Here is a 24,800-nt window from a genome sequence, read left to right as displayed (position 1 = left end):
TCAGAACGTGCTAGAGGTCACTACGTCACTATAGTCAGGAACGTCGCATTCTGTATTATGCATATAATCCACCTTTCGGTACAAGAACATAGTGTATTTGTTTATTAGTATATACTTTATATAGTATATTTAAGCAGGGCCGGCCCTGGCCAATTTGCTGCCCTAGGCAAGATTTCACCTGGTGCCCCTGGAATCACAGACAATTGTGTTCCGTTCATTTTGTTCACAAACTTAAACAGAAACAAACTGCACAGCTTTGTCCTGTTTTTCTTTATTTTGAAAATATTTTGGAAAGACACACAAACTATATAAAAAAAACTATATTACAGAGACCTTGCTTTCCTTGCCTTTCTTACAGCAATAAAATATATATAATAAATATATAAATAAAATACTTCTCAGGTAATAAAATATATATACATATATATTAATATAAAAAAATCTATATATATTAATAAAAATAATAGTTTGGGTGCACGGGCGCCCCTAGTGGTGGGCGGCGCCCTTAGCATTTGCCTATTCTGCCTATGCGCAGGGCCGGCCCTGTATTTAAGTATATTTGGTATATAGTATATTTTAGGAGTAAGTCGTCGTGCCTTGCTGTATTCGAAAAATAAGCAACAATGTGAGTCCACAGTGATCGTGATCATAATCTTTTAACAGTCTTCTTATACCACAGCAATTTGGCAACCGTTACAATTTGAATGGAGAATTTGTTGTATAGAAATGACCGTATAACCTGCACATCGATATAAACCTGTGATCTGAAATATAGCACCATTCATTTTCTAAAACAAAACAGCAGCTATGACTGTAATCTCTAAACACCTTCTGACCAATCAGACTCAGGAATTCAACAAGATGCTAAAAAATAAAGAAAAGAGGAACATGAATGTCATTTCACCTTTATAACAACATCCCATTTTATTCAGATGTATCTCAGAACGCTGAAATGTATATTATGATCATATGATACATATTTTATTCATACAAAATAATACATTTAAATATCCAACAAAAGTAAGTATTAAAATCGTATTTACATACTGAGTAACATACTGGCTCTCTGCAGAAGAGATTTCATTTCATTTGTTCATAATCGAAACCTTAAATCTCGTTTAAAACGAGCCAAACATACTGATACACAGGTTTATTTTTATTACTGATCATTTCATATATAAAACTGTATCCATGAACAAATCCAGTGTGTTTCAAAGCCCCATTATACCTTAAGCTAGAATTCTCAGAACAGAAATAAATTCAAAAAATTATTTTCAATTGAATATTATATCTACCACATTTGTAAAGTATATTGTAGAGTATGTGTAGAGTATGCACGTGTGTGTGTGTGTGTGCATTTGTGTGAGGTACAAAATGAGAAAGAAAGTGAAGTGTTTAGAGACACTAAGTAAAAACCGCAGGTGATTAGCTATAGCGCGTGAATTCAAACTACACCATTGCATTCAAACACTAAAATGTTCTATATTAACATAAGAGAAGTGACATGAATGTGAAAGAAAGACAGCAAAACTAATCAAATGCTGTAAAAAACAATCCAAGGTCCTTGTGCTTTCCTTAACATTGTGTGCTGTTCGTGTGATATGCGCTATGACGAGAACACCTGACAAAATATCTTTAAGTCAAATGTATCTACAGTTTCTAATTATAAGTTTACAATAAACCGAATCTAATAATATTAAAGGCTAGACATATTTTACAAAATCTAAGCTCTAAATGATCTTGTTCGATTTGGATTTGCTCAATTTAAGCAGTAATTTCTAGAAAGAATCTAAATTATCTGCCAAGAGAATAAAAACATGTAAATCTCATAAACAGCAAAACAACATATTAAATGCTTAATCAGCTTACAGTATATTTGGTTGATTGAATTGATTGAAATTTTATAATACGAAATAATAAATGTGATAAATGTGACTAGATAAAAACAAATAATACAAATAAGAGTATTTGCAACTAAGGTATTAGGCATGAATTATTATTTTTAACTGCCTTTAAGTTTCCATTACACAAAACTTTTGCATTTACGGTTGCTCTGATTTTTATATTCTGGTTTATGGTTATCACTTCTATAGTACAAATGTGGTAGATAAAAATAAGGCTGAAAAACACGGGCAACATTTCATTGGATGTATACAGACTGATACGGTGCTCTGATGATTGTACGCAGCCAATGAGAAATGAGAAACGAATCAAATTAACCAACACCTCGACTTGTGTGCGGAGGTCTGCAAAAACCACAAGAAAGTAATACATAAATACATAACCATAAATATATTTCACTGAACTGATGTAAAATATTCACTTTTTTAGCTTCAGGATCGCGTTTAACAATTCCAGGCACACGTTTACGGATATTTAGGAAAGATTTCAAATCATTTTTAAACCCTTCTGTTTGAAAGAAAAGCCCACACGAACAGCGTCTTCAGAAAAATCTTCCACCAAATGAAACACGGTGACTATTTCATAAGAATTTAAAGAATTTAAGAGCTGCTCCTTGAGCAACAGAGAAAAGTTGAGGGGGGGGGAAAAAAAGGTGCAACAGTTATGTAAGAAGGCACCTGAATCCAATGTCTTCACACATTTACATTCTCAAATTTTCTTGTAGTCATTACAGATAATGCAGTCGATTCAGATGCAGTACAACAGTACATAAACATCTGGCACATCTGCACAAGGGTGTATCAATGATTCAAAGAAGAAGAAGAAGAAGAAGAAGAAGAAGAAGAAGAAGAAGAAGAAGAATTCAGCTTGGTTGTATTATTATTATTATTATTATTATTATTATTATTATTATTATTATTATTATTATTATTAAATTGCAAACACGTTATCCAAAAAGCATCAATGTGTTCGACCTGATACACAGGAGCCTGGAAACTTTCATGATACGTAAGGCACCCCAAGAGGCGTGTGTAATATCAGCCCTTTCGAAAATCCATCTATCCATCCGTTCTTTACACTGCTGATCAAACTGTGTCACGGGGTTAAAAACACGTGTCTGTAGTGAAACATTTTAACTATCTGCACTTTACAGTCTCTAAAACCTTTTCAAAGATATTTGTATGTGTGTGTGTGTTTGTGGTATCAGTAAATACTGGAAAGATGTGAAAAGAATCAGACTAGCTAAGTCCAAAGATTGCTATCTAAGTCTGGAGTTGTTTAAAAGCAAGCAGATTAGAAAGGTAGAATTCAAACCTGTACTTCTGGTTGAGATATGTGAAGACAGATACTGAAAAGCCTGCAGCTTTCACAGTTAAGTAGACATTGGCAGCGTGAAGGGTTTTCTCAGGCTGTCACACACTCATCAAGGTTCCAAGGAAGGATTTCTACGTATAGTGTATGTGCCATCTACTGCTCCAGTAATTAATACACACATATACATATATATATATATATATATATATATATATGCACACACACACACACACACACACACACACACACACACACACGCTTCGTTTGTAGTTTGTAGACAGGCATCTATCCTTTAAGGCTGTGATACCATCTGGGCTTTGTTGAGTATTAAAGCACCTCAATACATTCTACATTTCAGCAGCAAACCTGTCCAGATCTTCACGTTCCCATCTCAGCACCAACACACAGTCTGGGTTGCATGGAAGAGCTTCTGGAGCAGCTTCAGGGTGATTTCAGCACACATGTTCCAGCCCGTGACGTCTGCTGCCTTCGTTTGAGCTCTACATTGCTTCTAGTAAAGGAGTAGTCGAGCGACCGAGAAGTAGTAAAGCAACGAAAGTGGTGGCATTCATAATTCACCATTCAGACAAATGTTGCTAAGTTTTCACTCCCCGTTGCTCATTTCTCTACTCTGGATTGTTACAAACGGAATCTGAAGTCGTTTTAATTGGGTTTATAAATCATAACTAGTCACCAGAACTCATATCACTAGAATAGAATCTACAACAACTTACATTTTATAGCTGTAGACCATTTTGTATCCTATAGCTGCATGATATGCAATCAGCTTTCAGTTTTAGATTACGTCATAATGCGGAAACATTCAAGGGGGTTGAAAACTTATGCAAATCATTTCTTTTATTTCTGTTTTTTGAACCTAAGACCCGGTTGGATGGATTCATTTTGTCCATGAAAGTCATTATCTAGTTAAAGCATTCGTTTCAAAACCAAAAAAAAAAAACCCGTATAATTTCCCTTTTCGTAAATGAGATAGTTTAGTACTAGAGCGTTTCTAATTAAAAAATAAATACATTTAAAAATAATAATAAAAAGTCTCTGGCATTTTAAAACAGTGCCATGTCTCGAACATGTGTTTAACAGAAAACTGAGCAGCAACGTGACACTGTCTTCTGCACTAACCCCAACATCAAGACCATGGAAGTCTTCGTGCCTCCGCACCTAAAACGTAAACATGCGGTGAAGAGCAGATGTGTGTGTCGCTGCCGTTAAGGGCTGTGTGATTGAAGCGACCAGCCAGGGAAATGGAGATGTGGAAGACACTGGAGTTGGTTCTCTACGTCTTCAAGACTGGGTTCTTGGATTTGATCTCTATGAAGGAAGCAGGAGGTGAGATGAACAGAAATGCATGTTACAGGATATTTTAGAGCAGTTATCGAGCATGAGTCTGATCGCTGTTAGATATGTTGGATTTTTTTTTTTTTTTGGATTCAGACAAGCAAAAGTAAAAGAATTCATAAAGACAAGTCAGTGCAGGGATAAACAGCATGCCAGAAAGGAATGTGCAACATACTTTAATTAGAAACCCTGAGGCTTTGACTCACTGCATACTAAAATATAAACTGACTTGAAAGATGCTGCTCAGATATGATGCTCGAGAACCGAGGACATTTTTTAATATCAAAATATCATTTTAAATCTAATCTACTAGCCTACATAGAATAACAGGTCACTCGAAAACTCAAATATTACTGAAATTTGTTGAACAATTAGGAGATGTTTATATTGATCACTTTTGAACATCTTTCAGAAAAACAGATTAATGAATCAAAGTCTCAGCTGACAAAAGTCTTGACTTGTCCATCTCAAATTAAAAGCCGATGTTCACCGGCTGGCGACGACACTAAAACGCATACGGGAATAATTTATTTTGTTTACTTCACATATCTAATTAATTCCAAAGTTTAACTCTAGGTTTTTTCATGCCTGGAATCAAAGAATCGTTTCTTTTGTAGGATCAAATTCCAGCAACTTCGATGTGAACCAAAAGCGGGAGGACAAACTGACACCTGACACCAAACATATATAAAAGTATATATTGTGTACTTAAATAACAAAAATTAAAAAAATAACAAAATGTATTATTTAATTTTTAGTTCAGCTACTTAATCGATATAAATAGATTAACTACATGTGGCATGAAGTAACCTCACAATAACAAATAAAAACCGTCTAAACAACTAAAAAAATATATTTTTCTTCTGTCTACAGAAACATTTAGAATTTACATCAGGAACCAAAAGGAACACCATGTATGCACATTGTCTTTTGTGTCATGCAAATAGCCTGGGAGGGACAACAAATGTATCGCAACATCTCAACAAAAGAGAGTCTAACTGTCTAAACTGTTTTGTGTACAAGAGGCAGAAGTTCGAGCAGAGAGAAATTCATAGAAAGGGGAGCAAAAATGAAAAGGAGCTTTTACCTGAACATCACGTGCACTGTGGTCTCATAGCTTGTTCTTTCCACATCCGATACGCTCATCGCATGGCTTTTGTCCCATTTGTAAGTGAAGTTCTGGAACATTAAATGTAAATGGAATTATGTTCTGCCTACTGTACAAGTACACACGTAGGATGGACAATGAACCATGGGAAAAATAATGATGGAGGTTTCATGCCTATAATATGCACATGAGAGACGTATCGGTGTCAGATATATCTATGACCAAGACAGCGAGACTTGTGTGCCATATCGAGAGCCACGTTATCCTGGGTAATATCAGTATATGACCAAAAAAACATAAAACCAAAGCTCACTTCAGATTAAATTGAGCACCACGACTCTTTTGTTTCCACTAAAACTGTTCGTCAGGAGCTCCACAGGGACAATATTCATGGTCAAGCTTCTATAGCCAAACCCTTGTTCACCCGTGCCAATGCCAAATGTGGGTTTTAGTGGTGCCAGTGGCGGAAATCTGGGACTGTGGACATTCTTGTTGTTCTTTGAGTCCACCTTCACTGTCATTCTCACATCCGGGAGAGTTACAGTGTGGAGAAGCCTCAAAGAAGCTAACCACCCAAACTGTTGCTTGCCCAGTGTGAAGCACAGGGGCATCTCTGTGATGGTTTGGGCTGTAGTATCTAGGGTTGGGAACCGAGAACCGGTTCTGTTTTTTAACAGGAACCGGAACCGCGCGGAATTATTAAGTTTTGGTTCCAAACGCGGTTCCGATGCGATGATGGGCAAAGCGCTGGGAGCGGTCACTTTAAATAGCCATGTCTTACCTCATGAATATGAATTTTTTTACACTGTTTACAGTCACGCAACCAAATGAACGCAGCTTACCACAGAAATCAGTCACTCACGCTTCACAACAATGAAGCAAATCTACCCCCTCGGATAGGGTTTTCTCCACAGCTGGAGATACAATAAGCCAGAAAAGGTCTCGTCTTCTCCCAGAGAAAGCAGACGTTAATTTTTTCTTCATAAAATTTGTTAACTGTTTTGCTAAGTTGTAATTCTGAACGTTAAATTTGATATTGGATTTATTTAACTTTAAATTGATATGAATTGAAATGCTCTGTTTAAAATAGTTAAAAAGAGTGATTAATAAACACAAATGGAATTGTTTAAGTATTGTGCATTATTTTTCACGTTTCTTTTATTATGGAACCGGAATTGGAAGCGGAAATTTTCTTTTGATACCCAACCCTAGTAGTATCATGGCATTCCTATTAACTTGGCTAGATAGGCATGTCACCGGCAAGGACTTACAAACCATTCTGGAGGACCATGTGCACCCAATTGTTTAAACACTGTACCCTGAAGGTGGTGCCATGTATCAGGATGACAATGCACCAAAACACAGGAAGACTCTCTTTGAACTACCTTGTGAGAAGACCACAAATATGACTTAAAAACCACTGACCCAACCCTTCAATACTCACCAAGAAAACTACATAATGTGTGTCTATAATAATATCAACTAAACAGAAAGGATCTGTACGTTTAACAATAACAGCAAAAAATCCACTGTAGAAACTATTGCCCCTTTTCCACCAAAAAGAACCGGGTGCTGGTTCAAAGTTGGTTCCACTGGCGAACCTTCTAAGAACCGGTTTGCCTTTCCACCGGCTAGAGAGCATCACAGAGCCGAGTCTGACGTCACTGTATACGTGTCACGTTACACAGCAACATTAGCGCAGCAGCGGCAAAAACAAACACATCAACAATGGCGGATGTTGCTTTATTGTTAATGCTCATGGCTTTGTGAACCTAAATTAACACCCAAACGCGGCGAATACAACGTGTACGTGCAGCTCCATGTAATCTGTATAAACGGAGGTTGTAATCGAGAAAGTACATAACATTATTTTATCATTAACACAGAAAAAAGTTAGCCTTAGCATGTAGCTACTTACTATCATGTGTGCTGATAATGTATCATATCGCGGTAAAGTAAAACTGTATCAAACATTAGTATACTCAAGGTACATTATCAAATGCGCTAACAGTAACCCCGCCCCCAGCTCCGCCCACAGGCCCTGACACAAGCGGTTCTTAAGTCTAGACCAGCAACGTTTTGGTGCTACTTAAGAACCACTTTTCCTGGTTCAGAGCCGGTGATTTGGCTGTCGAAAAAGAAAGAACTGGTTCTAAATTAGGCTCCGAACCAGCACTCAAACTGCCTCGGTGGAAAAGGGGCACATAACTGCTCCAGAGAACTTTCCATGCTGGTTTTTTTTTTATTACAGACAGCACAAACAAAACAAGCTGAAAATTTACTGACAGGACCATAACTGAGTTCAAAGCTTGTTTGGTTGCTTTAAAAACCTCCTGATGAAAAACTATCAATACAGAAACCCACAGGGATAAAACAAAATTAGTAACAGACAAAATTGTTGTACCTCCAAAATGAGCGCAACAAACAGATTGACCCACATGACAGACGAGGTGAACCACCAGGAAACAAAGTACACCTTCGACCACCTAAAGACAACCAAGATTATAGTAATCACACAGAAATGTATAGAGTATAAAACAGAACAACCAAAACGACCAAATCTGTTGCCTTACTCAGTGGTGTATCTTGTATAGGCGTCCATAAAAACCTGCCAGTTATTCACCACCATCACGTCATAGAGGAGAACTAGAGATGACTGAAAGACCCATAAGTGAACATTGAGTATCACGAACAACAACCTACTGTTATAATGCTTAATCTATGCACTAAATACTTACAGCAAAGTCATCGAAGTTGTTTGGCCAATACTCCAGCTGTTCGTAGGATCCACACTCCATGGTGAAGTTGGATGTACTATTCTCACTACTTGAGTTGGCCACACTGTGAGGAAATGTACACAAATAGAGTATAAAATATAATATCTACAACTCAGCTACTATACTGTATGTTACATCTATTAAAGCCCTAATTAGGAACTGTGAGAAGTGGCAGCAACAGGTTGAGGATTAAAACGCGACTCTTGTGTATAGATAGTGTGCATTAAGGGATTGGTTATGATACTCAAACGTATTTCCATGACACGTAGGACAATATACAGATCTGCTAACAAACTGTAACTTTGGAGGTTGTGGTCAGAGCACAGGGTGAGACATGATACAGCAACCAAGAGAGTTATGGGCCTTGTTCAAGGGACCAACAGGGGCAGTTTGGCAGTGCTGAGGCTTGAACCCCGATCTTTTGATGAATAACCCAGACCCTTAACCACCTGAGCCACCACTGCCCTCCAATGAGAGTTACTGAGTAATTGTTAAATTACTACCCACATCTACAATATATTGTGCCCTGTGATGGGTTGGCACTCCGTCCAGGGTGTATCCTGCCTTGATGCCCGATGACGCCTGAGATAAGCACAGGCTCCCCGTGACCCGAGATAGTTCGGATAAGCGGTAGAAAATGAATGAATGAATGAATCTACAATATATCAGAAAGTATATTGTCTATACATTCAATTTACACACTGCTTATCCTACTGGGTCATGGGGAACCTTGGGCCTATTCCAGGAGACTCAGGGCACAAGGCAGGGTACACACACTGGACAGGAACACAGTCCATCACAGGGCACAATCGTGCACACACACACTCACATAGTACGGACAATTTAGTGATGCCAACAACGCATGTCTTCAGACTGGGGGAGGACACCTGAGTGCCTGAGGGACAGGATGAACAAAGGTAGAATGGATAAACAGTGTAAAGTGTTTTCTGGGATATCAATATTATATGATCAATCTGCCTAGACGAAATCTCCCTATTAACCAAGCTCTCACTATCTCAACTCTGAATTCATCCTGACTGTACGTGCTCCATTCTCCCGCAAATTAAACCTTCTGACAATAAAATGATGACATTTGTAATAGATAGATAGATAGATAGATAGATAGATAGATAGATAGATAGAGCTTTATTGTTATTGCATGGTACAGGTACGTAGTCGAAATGCCATATATATAATGTATATACAGTACCTTGCGACCGGAGGAGTAATAGCTCCTTGGAAAAGCCAGATACCAATCACAGCATACACATAGTACACCACCTAAAACACATTGCAGAGAAGATAAAGTCTACATGCTTAACAAGTCACTGATGATGCTGTTAAAGCCCTAAAGCACTGTTTGTACTCACCACCAGAATCCCGGCAAAAGCTCGCAGGTTTTTCACAAGGTCCACAAGAGTGCTAGCCACCAGAGCCATCAACTACAAACAGGAATAAAAGTACATTTTACATTTAGACATATATTATATATACACTATGGACTCATGAGCCAGGATCATTAACATAACTGGGGGGAAAAAAAACCCCACACATTTCCAACATGGGGAACTAAATTTTATCAAAAAAGTGTTGGAAACTTGAGATAAATTATTCCATGGAAAACAATATACAGTTCTAACCACAAGGTGGAGCCAGAACTCCGTGTAACATGCATGTATCAGGACGACCTTGGCCACTCAAAGTTACCTTGTAATATTAATATCTGAAAAGAATAACAGTAATTCAGATCAAAGATTTATATTAATAGACTCCTTCTGACATCTTGTTTCTATAGTAACAGTATAGCTCGTTCAGGACCTTGTGTGGCAGATGCGCCACGTAATACAACAATTATAATAACTAATTTATAAAAAGTACAGTTTAACAAAGAAACATTTAAAATTATTAATATGGTGTTGTTTTCTATAAGGAGACGTTTTTTGGCGCATTTGAGTTTATAGAAGCGAGTTTTCTATCCCAGGAAGACTTTCTGGACAGAAGATGTTTGTCTTATTAACTTGGAGAGAGGGATGGAGGGTGGGCGGGTAGGTAGGTAGGTAGGTAGGTAGGTAGGTAGATAGGTAGATAGATAGGTAGATAGATAGATAGATAGATAGATAGATAGATAGATAGATAGATAGATAGATAGATAGATAGATAGATAGATAGATAGATAGATAGATAGATAGATAGATAGATAGATAGATAGATAGTGGCTGGTGATGGAGCAGCTGATTATAGCTGCTACCACATAAGTGATAACAGGAACTAACTTGTTTTGTGACGTTCCACACTAATAACGGATACAAATGGATGTCATGTACAACATATGGCGCTTTACTCGTCTGTAAACAGTAAAAACCAACAGTAAATCTCTTAGCATAATGATACTCAATCCAGGCTTGCGATGTGACTGTCGCAGTTGCATAAGGTGGACTGAAAAAGACATCATTAGAATACAATTTTTTCATAAACAAATAAATAAATAAATAAATAAATAAATAAATAAAGGACCATGCTGCTGACCTTAATTTCTGGAATGATCCTGAGGAAACGGAAGACAATCAGCATGTTGACCAGTCGCACCAATTCCCACAGCGATATTCCCCCGAGCTGACCAGTCATCCTGGGAACGACACACAGGTGCAGTTTGCACGATCAACACAAACTGTTGTATACAACATAGTGTCACTTTAATAGTATGTATGAGGAGTGAAATCACACTTACGATTTTGGGTCAGTGATCCTGAACACGACAAAAATAGTAACCTGAAGGATCTATTTAGATAAAGAACATCAATGTACAGATTACTGTTTAGCAAGTTAGCAAGAAAACATGAAATCTGTCTGTATCAAACATTAACAATAATCATTTTTGAAAGAACATATCGTCGCTGTCGGGCCGGAAACCTCGTATGTCCAAATTTGGTCAATTTCATATTTTTTCCACATATCGATGCTATTGGTCAGTCCCCATGTGGGTCTGTTATTTTTACAAGTTATTAACCAATCTAAAGTCTTGAAAATAGCTTGAGCGCAAATCTCATAACTCCATTGGACACTTCAACTGTCCATCTCTTCCTCACTCTGCGGGAGAGCTTCACGGCATATTTCTCCTCAAGAAGAGTCGCAACGAATCGACACGTCTTCTGAGGTAAATGTCTTCAAAACACTGGGCTCAAAGAAAAACAATCTTGACCCCCGCTAGTTCTGGTGCTCGTCTGAGGACAGGAATTTAGCGCAAGACAATCCACTGCAACGCGGACTAAACCCTGTGCACTGCGGATAAGGTACGGTGTTTTTTAATTTCCTGAAAAATAAGAGTTTTGGAGATACGAGGATTCCACCCGACAGCGACGATATACATATGTTTATATACCAGCAGAAGGATGGTGAAGAACCCATCGAAGACATTATTTCTGTAAGAGAGGTAGCCTTTCCAACCAAAGGCAATCAGCTTCAGTATCATCTCTATCAGGTAGTAGATGATAAAAGCCCAATTAATGACCTGTATAGACAAAAAACAGCACATTATATGCAACACGAAGTACCAAGACACTAAAGGTTAAAATGTAGCATCAGCAGATATACGAGGTTTCCATAAAACACAAGATATACAGTGTATAATTTATATGTGGTAGCTTAGTGGTTAAGGTGTTGGACTACTGATCTGAAGGTTGTGAGTTCGAATCCCAAGTCCACCAAACTGCCACCCTGAGCAACGGTAATGTAAGTCTCTCTGGATAAGAGCGTATACCAAATGTATATAAAGTTTTCTATTAGTCTATCTCAGGGGGGCATTTTGGCTTATGTTACCTCATATTGTACACGTCATACATTTTTAGGAGTGCTTCAGATGTTCCAAAATACATGTGACATTTTATCAGATCACAAGATGGTGGACATCGCTACGGTTAAACCAAACTTTAATGCAAAGAGCAAACTAGTCTAGTTCATTAGCTGACACTAAATAAGATAGAACAGTTACAGTGTGCTTGTCATGTGAACTTTTTTTTCCTTCATATCAGCACAAAAGGTCATGTGAAAGTGCCCTTATGAGCCCATAAGCCAGCATTCAGAATAAAGTTACCTCCATGTAGTAATCATTCCTCTCGATTACAGTCTTTTCTGAATCCAGCACTAAGATGGTCTGCAAAACACAATTTTTTTTTTATTTTAAGAATAGAAAAATTCTTTTATTAAAAAAATAAAATAAAAACAACGGCCGCAATCACGTCATAAATAAGTCAGTTATTGTAAATGATGTGTGGGTATGAATAAGTATGTAAATATTTATAGAAATAGAAATATATAGAAAGGTGGCTTATATTTAGTAAATTGGATATTATATCAGAAACATCAGAAACAATTTATTTTCCTTCAAGCAAACCTTCAATAAAAAAAAACCCTTGTATTTTTTCCAAACTTGTTGTTTCTTTGCATAACCACAAGATGGAGACATAAATCATTTGAAAACTATTGTCATTTCTCTACCTGGTAACTGAAGGAAAATAATATTCCATCTTAAACATAAAATCAAACAGTCTACTCACGCAGATGCAGATGACGTTGGTGAGGGCCACGACGTTTCCCACCACGGTGAGGTAGTAATGACTGCACACTTTCTGGACTGACTGTAGAATCGAGGAGCTGTATTGTGGATTCGGTGGGTGCTAGTGGACAAAACGTAAATATCATAATTTGCAAATATTTTCTAACTATTTTCTAAGCTACTAACGATCTACACGCATGCAAATACAAATTCATAGAAATACATTATGTACCAAACAGGATCAGATCTACGTGCACGCAAATACGGAAAATTGTCGTCTAGATACATTTATACAAATGACTTCCTCGGTTCAGTTCAGAGAACGTTACCTCTTTGATGTGCTCCTTATCCAGTTCATCAAACAGCCTCTGAAAGGCTTCTCCATCAATAAAACCATCAGGAAATTCTTGAGCAGCCTGAGGAATTAGATGGAAAACTGAAATAAAGCTTTTTTTTTTTTTAATACACAAAGCATGGGAATATTTTGTCAGCTCCAATTGTAACTCACCTTAATGACAGCTTGTCTGTAGTATGAGGTCATCTGCACTTTTCTCATGACCTGCAGCACCGTGCCTACTCGAACCCTCTTTCTAAATACACACAAATACAGTACGTGTGCGCGTGGGTCAATTATGTAAGAATAAAAAAAAAAACAGGGATGTGCAGTTATAGGGACATTGTGTTGTGTCTTTAAAGCATTTTCATTCTCTTTTACAACAGTTTGGCAACAATGACATTTTGCTCGTCTGTTTTTAAAAGAAAATTGTGACGTACTTCGTATTTGTGTCTAGTTACGTTTAATGCTGTTGAACGTGCACTAAAGAATCTATCTCCAGATATCACTTATGTTATTACTGCTATAAACATATATCTGTAAATACAAGCAGTTCCCTCAGCAGCCTCTCTTATTTCTTTTGGAGTTCATAAGACAAAACGTACAAAACCTAATGCCTCTAAAACCTACAGACGCTAGAAACGCCTCCTTAACTTATATCACAATATCCAAAGATTCTATGTTAAACATGTTTTTAATACTTGCCTTAAGCAGCCTTCACACCGCACACGACAAACGGAAACGACTGTCGGATTTCGCCCCCTAGTGACAGTCGCACAGAATGTGCAATAGGATCGTGTAGACGTCAACATGGGAGAGAAGCTAATTCTCGCGTCTCGGAAAACCAAATACTGTATGATACATCTCTAGAATCATACAAAGACGTTAACAGAAAAAATGAAGCCATGGATACTCGCCGAGACTTTTTCTCCGAGTCAGGTAGCGTTTTATCCACACTGATTTGCAATGTTTTCTTTTGCGTCTCCAGTAAAGGAGAGCAAAAGCAAGAGCCTGTATTCTCCCTCCATTTATCATGGTGAATGAATGAATGAATTAATTAATGAAGGAGTAAATACAATCAATCAATACAACAACAAATCCAGAAAGACCGCGAACAATTTTTGAGGAAACATGGACACAACATTAAAAATAATATATATATAATAAAAAATAAATAATAAAATTATACATATTAATAATTTATTACTTTTTTTTAATCAATAACAATGTATTTAAAACAAAAAGATTGTTTTTGATAAAGTTTAAAAATGACTAAAGTTAAGAATTATTGAAAAGTATTAATAAATAAACCATTAAATTGGACAACATTGGAATACATCACATCCGGTCGGCATATCGGATGCGGTGTAGTCGCACAAGGTTACATTTTTTAACGGATCCAACGCTCAAGATGGATCCGAAAATTACGGATCCGCAGACGTTCGGCACCTCACGCAGCCCCTTTGCGACTCTCCATAGGAAATGAACGATTTCCGGTTTAATCGGCCGTCGTTTGTCGTGTGCAGTGTGAAGGCAGCTTTTGATTACATAGTGTGTCTGTTATATAATCCTGTGCTTTAATATACAGCTGGAATTATTAATAGAGCTGATGTATAAAATGAATCGACATCGTCTCTATCCAATCAGAACCTAGATCTCTGCAGTTCGAACGAAGGACGGCGTGACCGCTGTGTTAGACATGATGTGCACGCGCTCTAACTTACGCGTGATCTTCAGCTCCGTCGTCGTGGCTTTGACCCGGACAGCACAGCACCTTAAACGCGGCTCTGATCCCCAAACGCCTCCTTAATATGGAGGCCTGCACTGACATCTGCAAAGAAGCCAAGCCAAAGGGCAGAAATTCATTCATAAGTACTGTGACACTGTGACAGACACTGAAGTCTAAATCAATGCTAAACAGTCTCCTACCAGCAAATAGCCTCGAAACTGGTTGTAGATAATAGCAGTGAGTAAATTCATCAAGATGTAGGTTCCTGTGGAAGAAAAAAAATGCAATTATATCCAAATACAGGTTCATCAACAAATAAATTCTGAACACAAGTGATATTGCACAGGTTTTTATAAAAACTTACCACATACGCTGAAAAGTATAAAAAATATGGTGTATCCCCGATTCAGTGAGTACGCAGGAACCATCACTGTTGGCAGAAAGAAAAGAAAACAATTACAAATTCGCTTTTAGAAGAATTGTTTATCATGTTAAAAAACCGAAGTTGATTATTTCTCTATGTCAGTACATCATAAAGTGGTTTATTCCTCTTCAACAACTATTGTCTGCAAAGAATTAGACTTGATTGCTGTAATAATAACTGTGTTAGTAACTGTATAAAAGCATGATAACTTGATTATAATGCAGCAGATTCAGGCTTCAAATCTACCAGATTTACGGTCAGAGCTGCTGTTAAAAGTTAGTTAATACATTATGACAATTTATGAAGAACTGTTATGTTACAGGATGTGGTAGCCTAGTGGTTAAGGTGTTAAACTACCAATCTGAAGGCTGCCACTGCGTGGCTGCTGAGCAAGGCGCTTAACTGCTCAGTTGTATAAAACAGCATAAAAAATGTAAGCCGATCTGGATAAGGGCGTCTGCAAACGCTGTAAATGTTACGATCATGTCCTCGGCACCACGAGGCGCTGCCCAGCAAATGTTTTCCAGTTGTTGCTTTTTTTTATCTTTAAAATACTGCAACATGTTTGTCACAGAAACCATGGGGAACTGGGAAATGAGAATATATTTTCCATGCCACTACATATATGCCAGTCTGGGGAAACACAATGTCTCTGATGAATTCTAGAAAACAGCCAGTTTAGTGATGGAATGGAAATGATATAAAATGGAATGGAAATGATATTATTTAGGCTAATTTTGAAACTTGGTAGCACGTCGTAGCATCTGCCCGCAAAGATCACGCTGGATAAGGAGCCGGTTTAACAAAGACGTTTAAAATCATGCTAAGCTTGGATACAAGCCTGATCGTTTCATATTGTAGTCAGACATCGTGTGTCTGTGGGGCTCCTGTGCCGCCGCGTCATCATCAAAACGTCGTCATTGAAATGTTTAAAGTAGACTAATAAAAAAAAAATAAAAAATTTAGTAAATGATTCAGCAATTATTTCCCCGTCCATGTTAGCGTGAAAAGAGATCAGTGCAAAATAAATAACGAGGCTGAGGTGATAAGACTAAACTGATTTGGATATTGCTGATAATCAAAGTGATACCTCATCTCCCTATTGTAAACATACAGTATAACTCTTTACAGTTTGGTGTTAATGTTGCGTTTAAGGTATCAATACAGACGAAATTGCAGCATTTTTCACTGGACTTTAATTTTAAAATGCTAGTAAAACGTTTTACTGATGATTGAGACATGCATGAAAGAAAAACTACATGTGGTTCAAAATGTCAAAGTTTGACCACAAGAATGGTTTCCTAAGCCTACTACACATATGACTCATGTAAGATTGGAGAAATTAGTCATGAGCTTTGTACCGTCTGGGTTGTTAGCAGTCGTCAGCAGCACAAGCAGAGAGGACAAGGCTTTAGGCAGGTTTCTGAAGTAAGATTCCCATTCCCCGTTCTTCGACGAGTCCTATTGACATGTTACATAACAGATTTCTTCTGTTAGAAGAGTTATATTCCTCATGTTACACCAACATCTAGAATTCTGACATTTTAAACAATTCTACAAATTATCGAAGCTGTAATGACAATTTATCAGTTAAGGCTTTTTTAATTTTATTTAATTTCCTCCTTCGACACGAGGGACCTCACGAGGAAGCTGAGTTAAGGATGAGTAAATAAGGTTTGTGGTATCTGTCTGTACCTCAGATCTGGGGAAGATCAGCATCCCAATCATGGTGAATAAGCACAAGTGCAGTGCCAGAAGCAGGATCACGCTGGGGGTAAAATGAGAAAGATAGAGTCTTGCCTTTAACTAAACGTAATGAAGAGAAATAACGTGACATATTCTATAGGTGGAGCTTCTCTGTGATTTAAATCCCATCGTCCTTTTGTCATCTCTAGCAATCTTTTACATTTTCACGTCTAGAATAACTACGCAGTAATATATTTACTAATACATTATCCCAGGTAATATTCAGACAGGTGACAGATTAAAGGAAAAGTATGTAAGTCTGAGGTAAAAAAAATCATACATGTTATTGTGATGTACAGAATCCATCCACCTTCAACAGAACATTGGTCCTAAATGAAGAGATTACAAAATCGAAGCCTTAATGTTTTTACCTTGCTATTTCAGGAATTGTCCTCTTGATGCATTTTAAAGTTTTCTTCATTAAGGAGGAATTTTGCAAGAGGAAAAATGGCCGAATCAGTCTCCTGACTCGTATGGTCTGCATGTGGAGATAGAAAAAAAAAAGCAAACGTTACTACCATCCACAGTAACAAAATGAAGAGATAAGGATACCCACTGCTGAGTCTGTGCGTGGGCTGTATGATGTGAACTTATATGAAATATGTGATCTGATTAAACATCTGATTAACTCACCGGATCACACAGCATGGCAAAAGAGATTATGCAGTCGATGACGGAGACCGCTATGACCAGCACGTAGCCGATCAGCCATTTATTCGTACAGAACTCCTCCCATCCAATCAGATAGCTCTGTGGAGCAGGAATTTACATACACTTAACTAAAGCGCAGTTGAATATATGTACATACTGTAAATGTTCTTGCACTTTTTAGTGATATTATACCTTGACTACTATGTCTAAGATGAAGATGCAGAGACAGACCATCTCTATGGCCTCGGGCAGGCCGCACGGCGGCTCCCAGGGCTCAGGCCTGAAGCGGGGGTCTGATGTGTATGTGATCGAAGAAGGTTTCTCCACAAAGGCCAGAGCCAGAATTATAGCAATGGTAAAACCAAGACCCCTTTATCACACATACACACACATATGGTAATAAGTGTACATGTAGCTAATTTTATGGGCTATGCACAATATTACATAGTTCACATTGGTGATTGCAAGTAAATAAGTAAATAAATATATAAAACTAGGAAAATAAAACCTACACCACTGATAGAGAATAAACCAGTGGCCAGTAAATCACCCCTTGAATAATTTCAGATGACTATAAATCTCTGTTCTTGCTTGCTTACCACTGATATATCCTGGAGTAATACCATCTGTATAAGCTCAAAGATCTCAAGTCAACCTTGTGATTGATGGACCGATACTGTGGAGGATAAAAACACACACTTAACACAATAAATACATTTGAAAAAAACAAGACAGAGTAAATACTAATCTAAAACAAAATTTTGTGATGTTTGTATTACCTGAATGGCATCTTCGATAAACACAACCGCTTGCTGGATGTACAGGTCTTCATCACCTTAAAAAAAAAAAACAATCCAAGAACAGTATAATAAGAATAAGAGTGAAACGATCCAGTGTACAAGTCAATCCGTTAAGGAATAAACACGATCACGCAATCAAACGTCATAAGAAAGTAATCACATCACGTGATTGACCTGAATGATTTATTCTTTATACCACAGCAATGTGTCAACATTATAACAGCTTTCTTGAGTAAGATAAAGATATGAAGCTTGTCATGTTGCGCAAAATCTTCTCTCACAAAGAACGGACACAAAGCATAAGTTAAACAACGGATATTATTTTAAGATTACTTTAGAACAAGAGCATTAATATTAATCAGTGAACTGCCTTACTTTCAAAAAAAAAAAAAAACAAACACAACTAGTTGCCAGGTTTATGCTTAGACATTTGCCCCCAGTACTCTAGGGGGCAGAACAACAATGTGATCTGTGTTGCTGTTGTTTGTTTCATGTTCACGTGTCCTTGCCTCGCTCTACCTTAAAGGTGGGGTCTCCGCTTGAGAAATGCTTTAGAAAGCTGAGTCGGGCCGCCGAACAAAACGAACGTCTAGCCAATGAGCAGAAAGGGGCGTGTCATGTCAATATGGGCGGAGAGAGTGCTCATGTGTGACATTAGCAGAAAGCAGTTTTAACATTGACATGGAAGATAAAAACAAAGAAAGAAAGGCTTACGATAAGGTAAGAAGCAGGACCCGTGTTAATATAGGATCAGCAGCGCTGGAGAGAACTGAACGTCTTCTGTGTGAAACGGAGCTAAACCTTTCATGGTACAACACACAGTACTACAAAAACACATTTGTATTACCATAGTATTACTCATTGAGTTCATTTATTGATAAAAATTTACCCTCGGTCAGCTGCCCCAACAGGTTCCGCCATAATACTTGTCTGGGTTATACTTGGGTTATAGTTGTCTGGTGTATGTGTGGGGCGGAGCTACCAAAACAGGGGTGGGACCCATTTGGGTTAGGGGCGTGTTTGTTTTGGTGATTTCAAATGTCAACATTGGCTTTCAAACAACGGAGACCCCACCTTTAATTCCTTCCCACCTCTGCACATCTGTCCCTTATGTGTCTTTAACTGTTTCCTCTATTTATCCCTAAAACCTTGTCTTCTAGGTCATGGTTATCTTGTCCGTGTTTTCTGTTCGGTGCCTCCAGTTTATTTCAATATTTTTCCCATCAGATTTTTTCACCTAGGTACAATGAAATACTTATTTTGTTTTTAACCTCACCAGAACAAAGGCTAGAAGGGCAACAGACATTAAAATTACAATAAAAAGTAAATAAAAAATTTTTTTAAATATCCTAAAAAGTAAAGAAATTGAATATATAAAAAGTAAGAATCTGTAAGAAAAGGTAGAAGATGAAGTACAATAAAAAGTAAAAAGACAAACAGTACAAAACAGTTTACGATGTAAGAGAAACCGTATTCAGTACAAATCATTTGTAATCACTTGTAGTGCAAGCATGCAATTAAAGTGACAAAAAGTTTGCGTCTGGTTTTTTACCCTGATAAGCACCGCTTTTGCTGACACTAAGCAAGAAAATAAATAAAAACATTCAAACAAATAAGTAAGGAAATAAGTATAAATGTAAGAAAGTGAATAAATAAAAAGGTGTTATTGTTGCCCAGAGGAACCTGTCTAATAATTTCTCTTTCTTTCTCATATGAATTATTCAGTTTCGCTTATAGGTAAGAAACTATTTTTCTAAATAAAAACTCTGGTAAAGGATGAAGTTCAGCTTCAAATCCTTCACTGACTAACAAAAATGGTAGACATATTTTAAAATAAGTTAATTTAAAATAAAAACATTCAAGAAAAATCACAAGAGATCATAAAAGATTCACAAAAGTTAAATCTTCAGTTTCACACCCATTTTAGTTACCCAGGGTAAATTAGTGCTCTTTCCCTGAGGAACACAGGAAAACTTTAACTAAGGCTAACTAACCATAGCGTTATTTCTAGTCTCTCATGGTAGCTAGCATGATAATAACTCTGAACATTCTCTGACAAATCTAGCTGAATTCTAATAGCTACCTGTCACAATACAATCTGCAGTGATGAATACAAAGAGTTCGTAATAACAGGGAGGGGAATTAGAGCTCCTTCTTGTTGTCACGTCTGTTAAAGTTTAGATTTGTTTATAGGAATTTTTACTGACGCTTTGAAGGTGAATGTTCTGGTGCTAAAAAGTGAACTTCACCTTGAAAATTCACCTGTACTGTAGTATTAGGCAAAAATATGTTAGTAGTACTAGAAGTAAAATTAGTATCCCGTATTTAAAAATATATTACAATGAATAGGGCTAAATTTCAAAACACACATACATACATATATGTGTGTGTTCCTTTGAAATCTGACATTTCATATTGAGTCAAAATGTCTGCAATCATACAAATCTATCATCAAGAACTCCCAAACACTGATAAACACATACAAGCACAACCAAGCATACACATACAAGCACATACCAAGCACAACATACACACATCATCTGTATGGACTGCACAGACCCACACAAAACTCACACACTGACACATCAAACTGTTTACATGCTGCTTACGTCCATCAAACTGTTTAAATGCTGTTTTGCACACTTTTTTTTGCTCTTTTGCACAAACTGTTCAACATTTCAGCCGTTTTGCACGTTGTACAATATTTAAATCATTTGCACAATTCTGTATATTATCTCAAGGACCTGCTGCTAAGAAACTGTGTTCATTCTAATGTTACTGCACGAAATATTGTTTGAACATTTAGTATTCACATACAGTATTTACACTGGTCGGTCGGCGCTGTTTCTGTTTATTGTCTTTTGTGTATTGTATTTTTGTATTGTCTTGTAACTTTTTTCTGCACTGTCTCTTGTCCTGCACTGTCTCTTGTCCTGCACTGTCTCTTGTCCTGCACTGTCTTATCTGTCTTGTCCTGCACTGTTTGCACCAGGTCACACAGTTGCACTTTATGTGGCTAAGACTACTTACAACTCCTTAGCTCTGTCTTTGTTTTATGTAGCATCATGATCCTAGAGAAACGTTGTCTCATTTCACTGTGTACTGCAGCAGCTATATATGGTTGAAATGACAATAAAAGCTTCTTGACTTGACTTGATACAAACAAAACATGAAGTAACTTCTAAGTACAGCTAAGGAAAAGATTGCATAACCTTCCGATTGCTTGTTTGACATCAATCTCTTCACAAATCACTGTGAAATCTAAGGCCACATGATCTTGATTAATATCTGATATGAAATTTGCTTTTGTAATTCAAACCACGCGCTACAGAAGAAATCCATTTAAAAAATATATTAAATAGCATATATTAAACAGCAGCTAATGGCATTGCATTTGGGTTTCCTTCCAATGCTATCACAGAAACCAGAATTTTAGGAATACAAATAGAAAAAAAATTGTATATGAAGTTTCATAAATTGTAAAATGTAATCTTGTTTCATTTATAATTTTGGTTTTTTTTTTTACAAAAAAATACCATTATTATATTCATTAGCACTAACTGGCACCGGCACTAACTCTTCACTGAATGGACACCAAACTTCCATTTGCCTCATTTACTGTTAAATCCCCATGAAAATATATACTGTACTATACGACCAAAAGTATGTGGACTCCTCTTCATCCCATTCCAGATCTAGTCCGTCTTTGTTCTTATAATAAGCGTCAGTGTTCTGCGAAGGTTACCACTAAAGTCTAGAGCAGGAGGAGGCCTGGGGTACAGTAAATATTCCAGTTAATCCCAAAGTCATCCCTGATGTTACGTTGTTCCACAATGGACAAAATGGCCCTTCCTGCATTGTGTAGGGTCTCCAGTAGCAGGTCCTAACAGTACCTACCTTTTGTTTAAGAACCTTTTCTGGAAGAAGGCTATGCTACACAAGTTTATCTTCAATAAACTCTTTTCCCCTGAACTTTGGTCCGGATTACTTTTCTTTATGAGTTAGAAGTTAGATTGAGTTCTTCTTCTACCAGCCTTCTCAAACCATGTCTTCATGGTCATGCTGAAACAGGTTTGACCTCTTCGTTCCAGTGAGGGAAAACTGTAACGCTACAGCAGACAAAAACATGGTGGCGATGATTTGGGGACGAACCACATATGGGAGTGTCGGTCAGGTGCATGACTACGACTCTCTTCAGCCGCTGCACCTCAGTGAGCACGTCATATTTTGGGTTTAAAGACCACGTGTATAAGAATCCTGTATTTCACAGGTGTGTGTCCATGGACTGCAGAAAGAACATTAATTCTATACAATCTAACTATTTATTAATTAATAAGGGAGTTAATCTCCCTTCACAGGATACAGTACTTCTCTCTTGCTCCAGAGTTAACACCACCTCGTTACAATACGGTGTCCACTTCACTTGTGACCTTTTCACTCCTAGGCTTGACCACTGATCTCTCTATCCCTTCTCCACTGCTGCTCAAAGAGCTGTGAAGTTCTTGTTCAGATGCAATGCCACTGTGTGAGAAGATATGACCTGCACTGGAGCTATTTAGAAGCAGAATGACATGACTTTACTGTCTTTAGTCACATGTGCGGTCTTGCATGAGCTGCTTGGGTGTGCACCAAATCCAAGTACATCATGGGCCTATAATGCTGTTTAACTACGCGTTGCAAAACTGAAAACATCCGTGCATGCACCGGTGAATGTTTCCCAAGATTCTGGGGACATAAGTATTTGGTTTCTTATGCAAGGCATCCACCTTTTCAGACATAACCAAAAGAAAAAGTTATTCTATTCAATAAAGAATAATAGATTAGATTTTGGATTATACATTTTCATCTATGTGTTTTTTTTCGTTCTCAGTGTGATTCAATATATTTTAGATTTTATTTCACTCAAATATTTCTTGTCTTGTTTTTAATCTATGTTACTTTCTGTTTCAGTTCTAGCAGTGTCAGTCCTGGGGCAGGCCACAAAGGGAGGAATCTGATATTTAGGAATGTATTATACAGCATACGTTGTGCAATCAATTAAAGCATGTTTAATACATGTTTGACCTCCTGCCAGGATGAATTCTATTAAATCTGACTCTACTCTCCCCAAGCTCTGACATTATGGTTTTAAACACACTTCTCTCGACACACAAATCTCACACATCCTGTCATTATCTAGATTTGTGTCATAGACATGTTTAGCATATGTGAAACATTTGCACCGCTGTAACTGTTGTAACTGCTCGTGTTTGCTGCATACTTTCCTAAGAAACCTTGCGATCATTGATATAAATAGGAGGATTTTTATAATAGTATTTTGTTCCCGTGATTTTGCCACTAAACTACTCGCTTGTTGCCAGACACCATTTAAACTGATAAAACTGGCTAGAACCCAAGTCATACCGTGTTAGCATGTAATACCAGGGAATTTTCAACAGAATCCTAAGCAGTGAAAAACAAAAACAGAAAATAGATCATGTCTGCTTTTTCTTATATTTCGATTGACTTTAATCGTATGTATTACTTTTGCGCGTTATGATCTTTATCTGGGTAAGAACAAAAAAAATTCTGGTTGCTTACCGCAAAAACCAACATCCACCCTGAAAACTTTCTGTGGAACCAACACCTTCTGACCGATCAGATTAAAGAACAGAGAACAGTGCCATCAAATATGAAAATACACATCTTTAATATTCCTTTTTTTGTTTTCCATCATTATCTAATGCACCATCTAATGCACGTATTTGTACCAGAAAATGATTCTCTCAAATATTGCATTTACTCCACATCTAAAAAAAATTATAAGATTATATATAATATATTCACTATAAGAGAATACAAGAAATTCCTCTCAAATCTTCTCTCTCTCTCTGTATTAAAGTCATACGGCACAGGTTATGTTTTAAGTGCTACTGTAGAAGAGTGGTTCTAAAAGCCTTACATCAAATTTTGACAAAGAAACAAGGAAACAGGAACACAAAGTTAATTCTGAGTCAGAACGCTGCAGAAAAGTCTCAGAGCCGCTGATACAAGGATCATATCACCTGGAGCATATTTATTTATTACAGTACACCTTTCCATTTTGTGTTTAGAACTTCAATTGGCTC

General features: G+C 37.3%; 1 protein-coding gene across 4 annotated transcripts in view; it reads right to left on the bottom strand.

Moving 5' to 3' along the window:
- Positions 1-898: 898 nt before the first annotated feature.
- The window catches only part of tpcn2 (two pore segment channel 2), a 26,895-nt gene continuing 2,993 nt past the window's right edge, over positions 899-24,800 (bottom strand). For all 4 annotated transcript variants that reach the window (XM_060886232.1, XM_060886249.1, XM_060886240.1 and 1 more), the window contains exons 3-26: positions 18,673-18,728; positions 18,493-18,569; positions 18,086-18,263; positions 17,876-17,992; positions 17,614-17,720; positions 17,192-17,264; positions 16,858-16,957; positions 15,437-15,502; positions 15,273-15,337; positions 15,068-15,174; positions 13,518-13,599; positions 13,339-13,425; positions 13,011-13,130; positions 12,548-12,607; positions 11,837-11,965; positions 11,186-11,235; positions 10,984-11,083; positions 9,828-9,899; positions 9,668-9,738; positions 8,419-8,521; positions 8,254-8,336; positions 8,085-8,166; positions 5,660-5,751; positions 899-4,545 (exon numbers count right to left, since the gene is read on the bottom strand). In XM_060886232.1, coding sequence (XP_060742215.1) covers positions 4,443-4,545; positions 5,660-5,751; positions 8,085-8,166; positions 8,254-8,336; positions 8,419-8,521; positions 9,668-9,738; positions 9,828-9,899; positions 10,984-11,083; positions 11,186-11,235; positions 11,837-11,965; positions 12,548-12,607; positions 13,011-13,130; positions 13,339-13,425; positions 13,518-13,599; positions 15,068-15,174; positions 15,273-15,337; positions 15,437-15,502; positions 16,858-16,957; positions 17,192-17,264; positions 17,614-17,720; positions 17,876-17,992; positions 18,086-18,263; positions 18,493-18,569; positions 18,673-18,728 — 2,180 coding nt within the window. In that variant the 3' untranslated portion in view covers positions 899-4,442. The remainder of the gene's footprint in view (positions 4,546-5,659; positions 5,752-8,084; positions 8,167-8,253; positions 8,337-8,418; positions 8,522-9,667; positions 9,739-9,827; positions 9,900-10,983; positions 11,084-11,185; positions 11,236-11,836; positions 11,966-12,547; positions 12,608-13,010; positions 13,131-13,338; positions 13,426-13,517; positions 13,600-15,067; positions 15,175-15,272; positions 15,338-15,436; positions 15,503-16,857; positions 16,958-17,191; positions 17,265-17,613; positions 17,721-17,875; positions 17,993-18,085; positions 18,264-18,492; positions 18,570-18,672; positions 18,729-24,800) is intronic.

Source organism: Tachysurus vachellii, chromosome 1 (genome assembly GCF_030014155.1).
Source record: "Tachysurus vachellii isolate PV-2020 chromosome 1, HZAU_Pvac_v1, whole genome shotgun sequence".
NCBI lineage: Eukaryota > Metazoa > Chordata > Actinopteri > Siluriformes > Bagridae > Tachysurus > Tachysurus vachellii.
The sequence above is the reverse complement of the archived record's forward strand: the minus strand, read 5'-3'. Positions and strand labels throughout refer to the sequence as shown.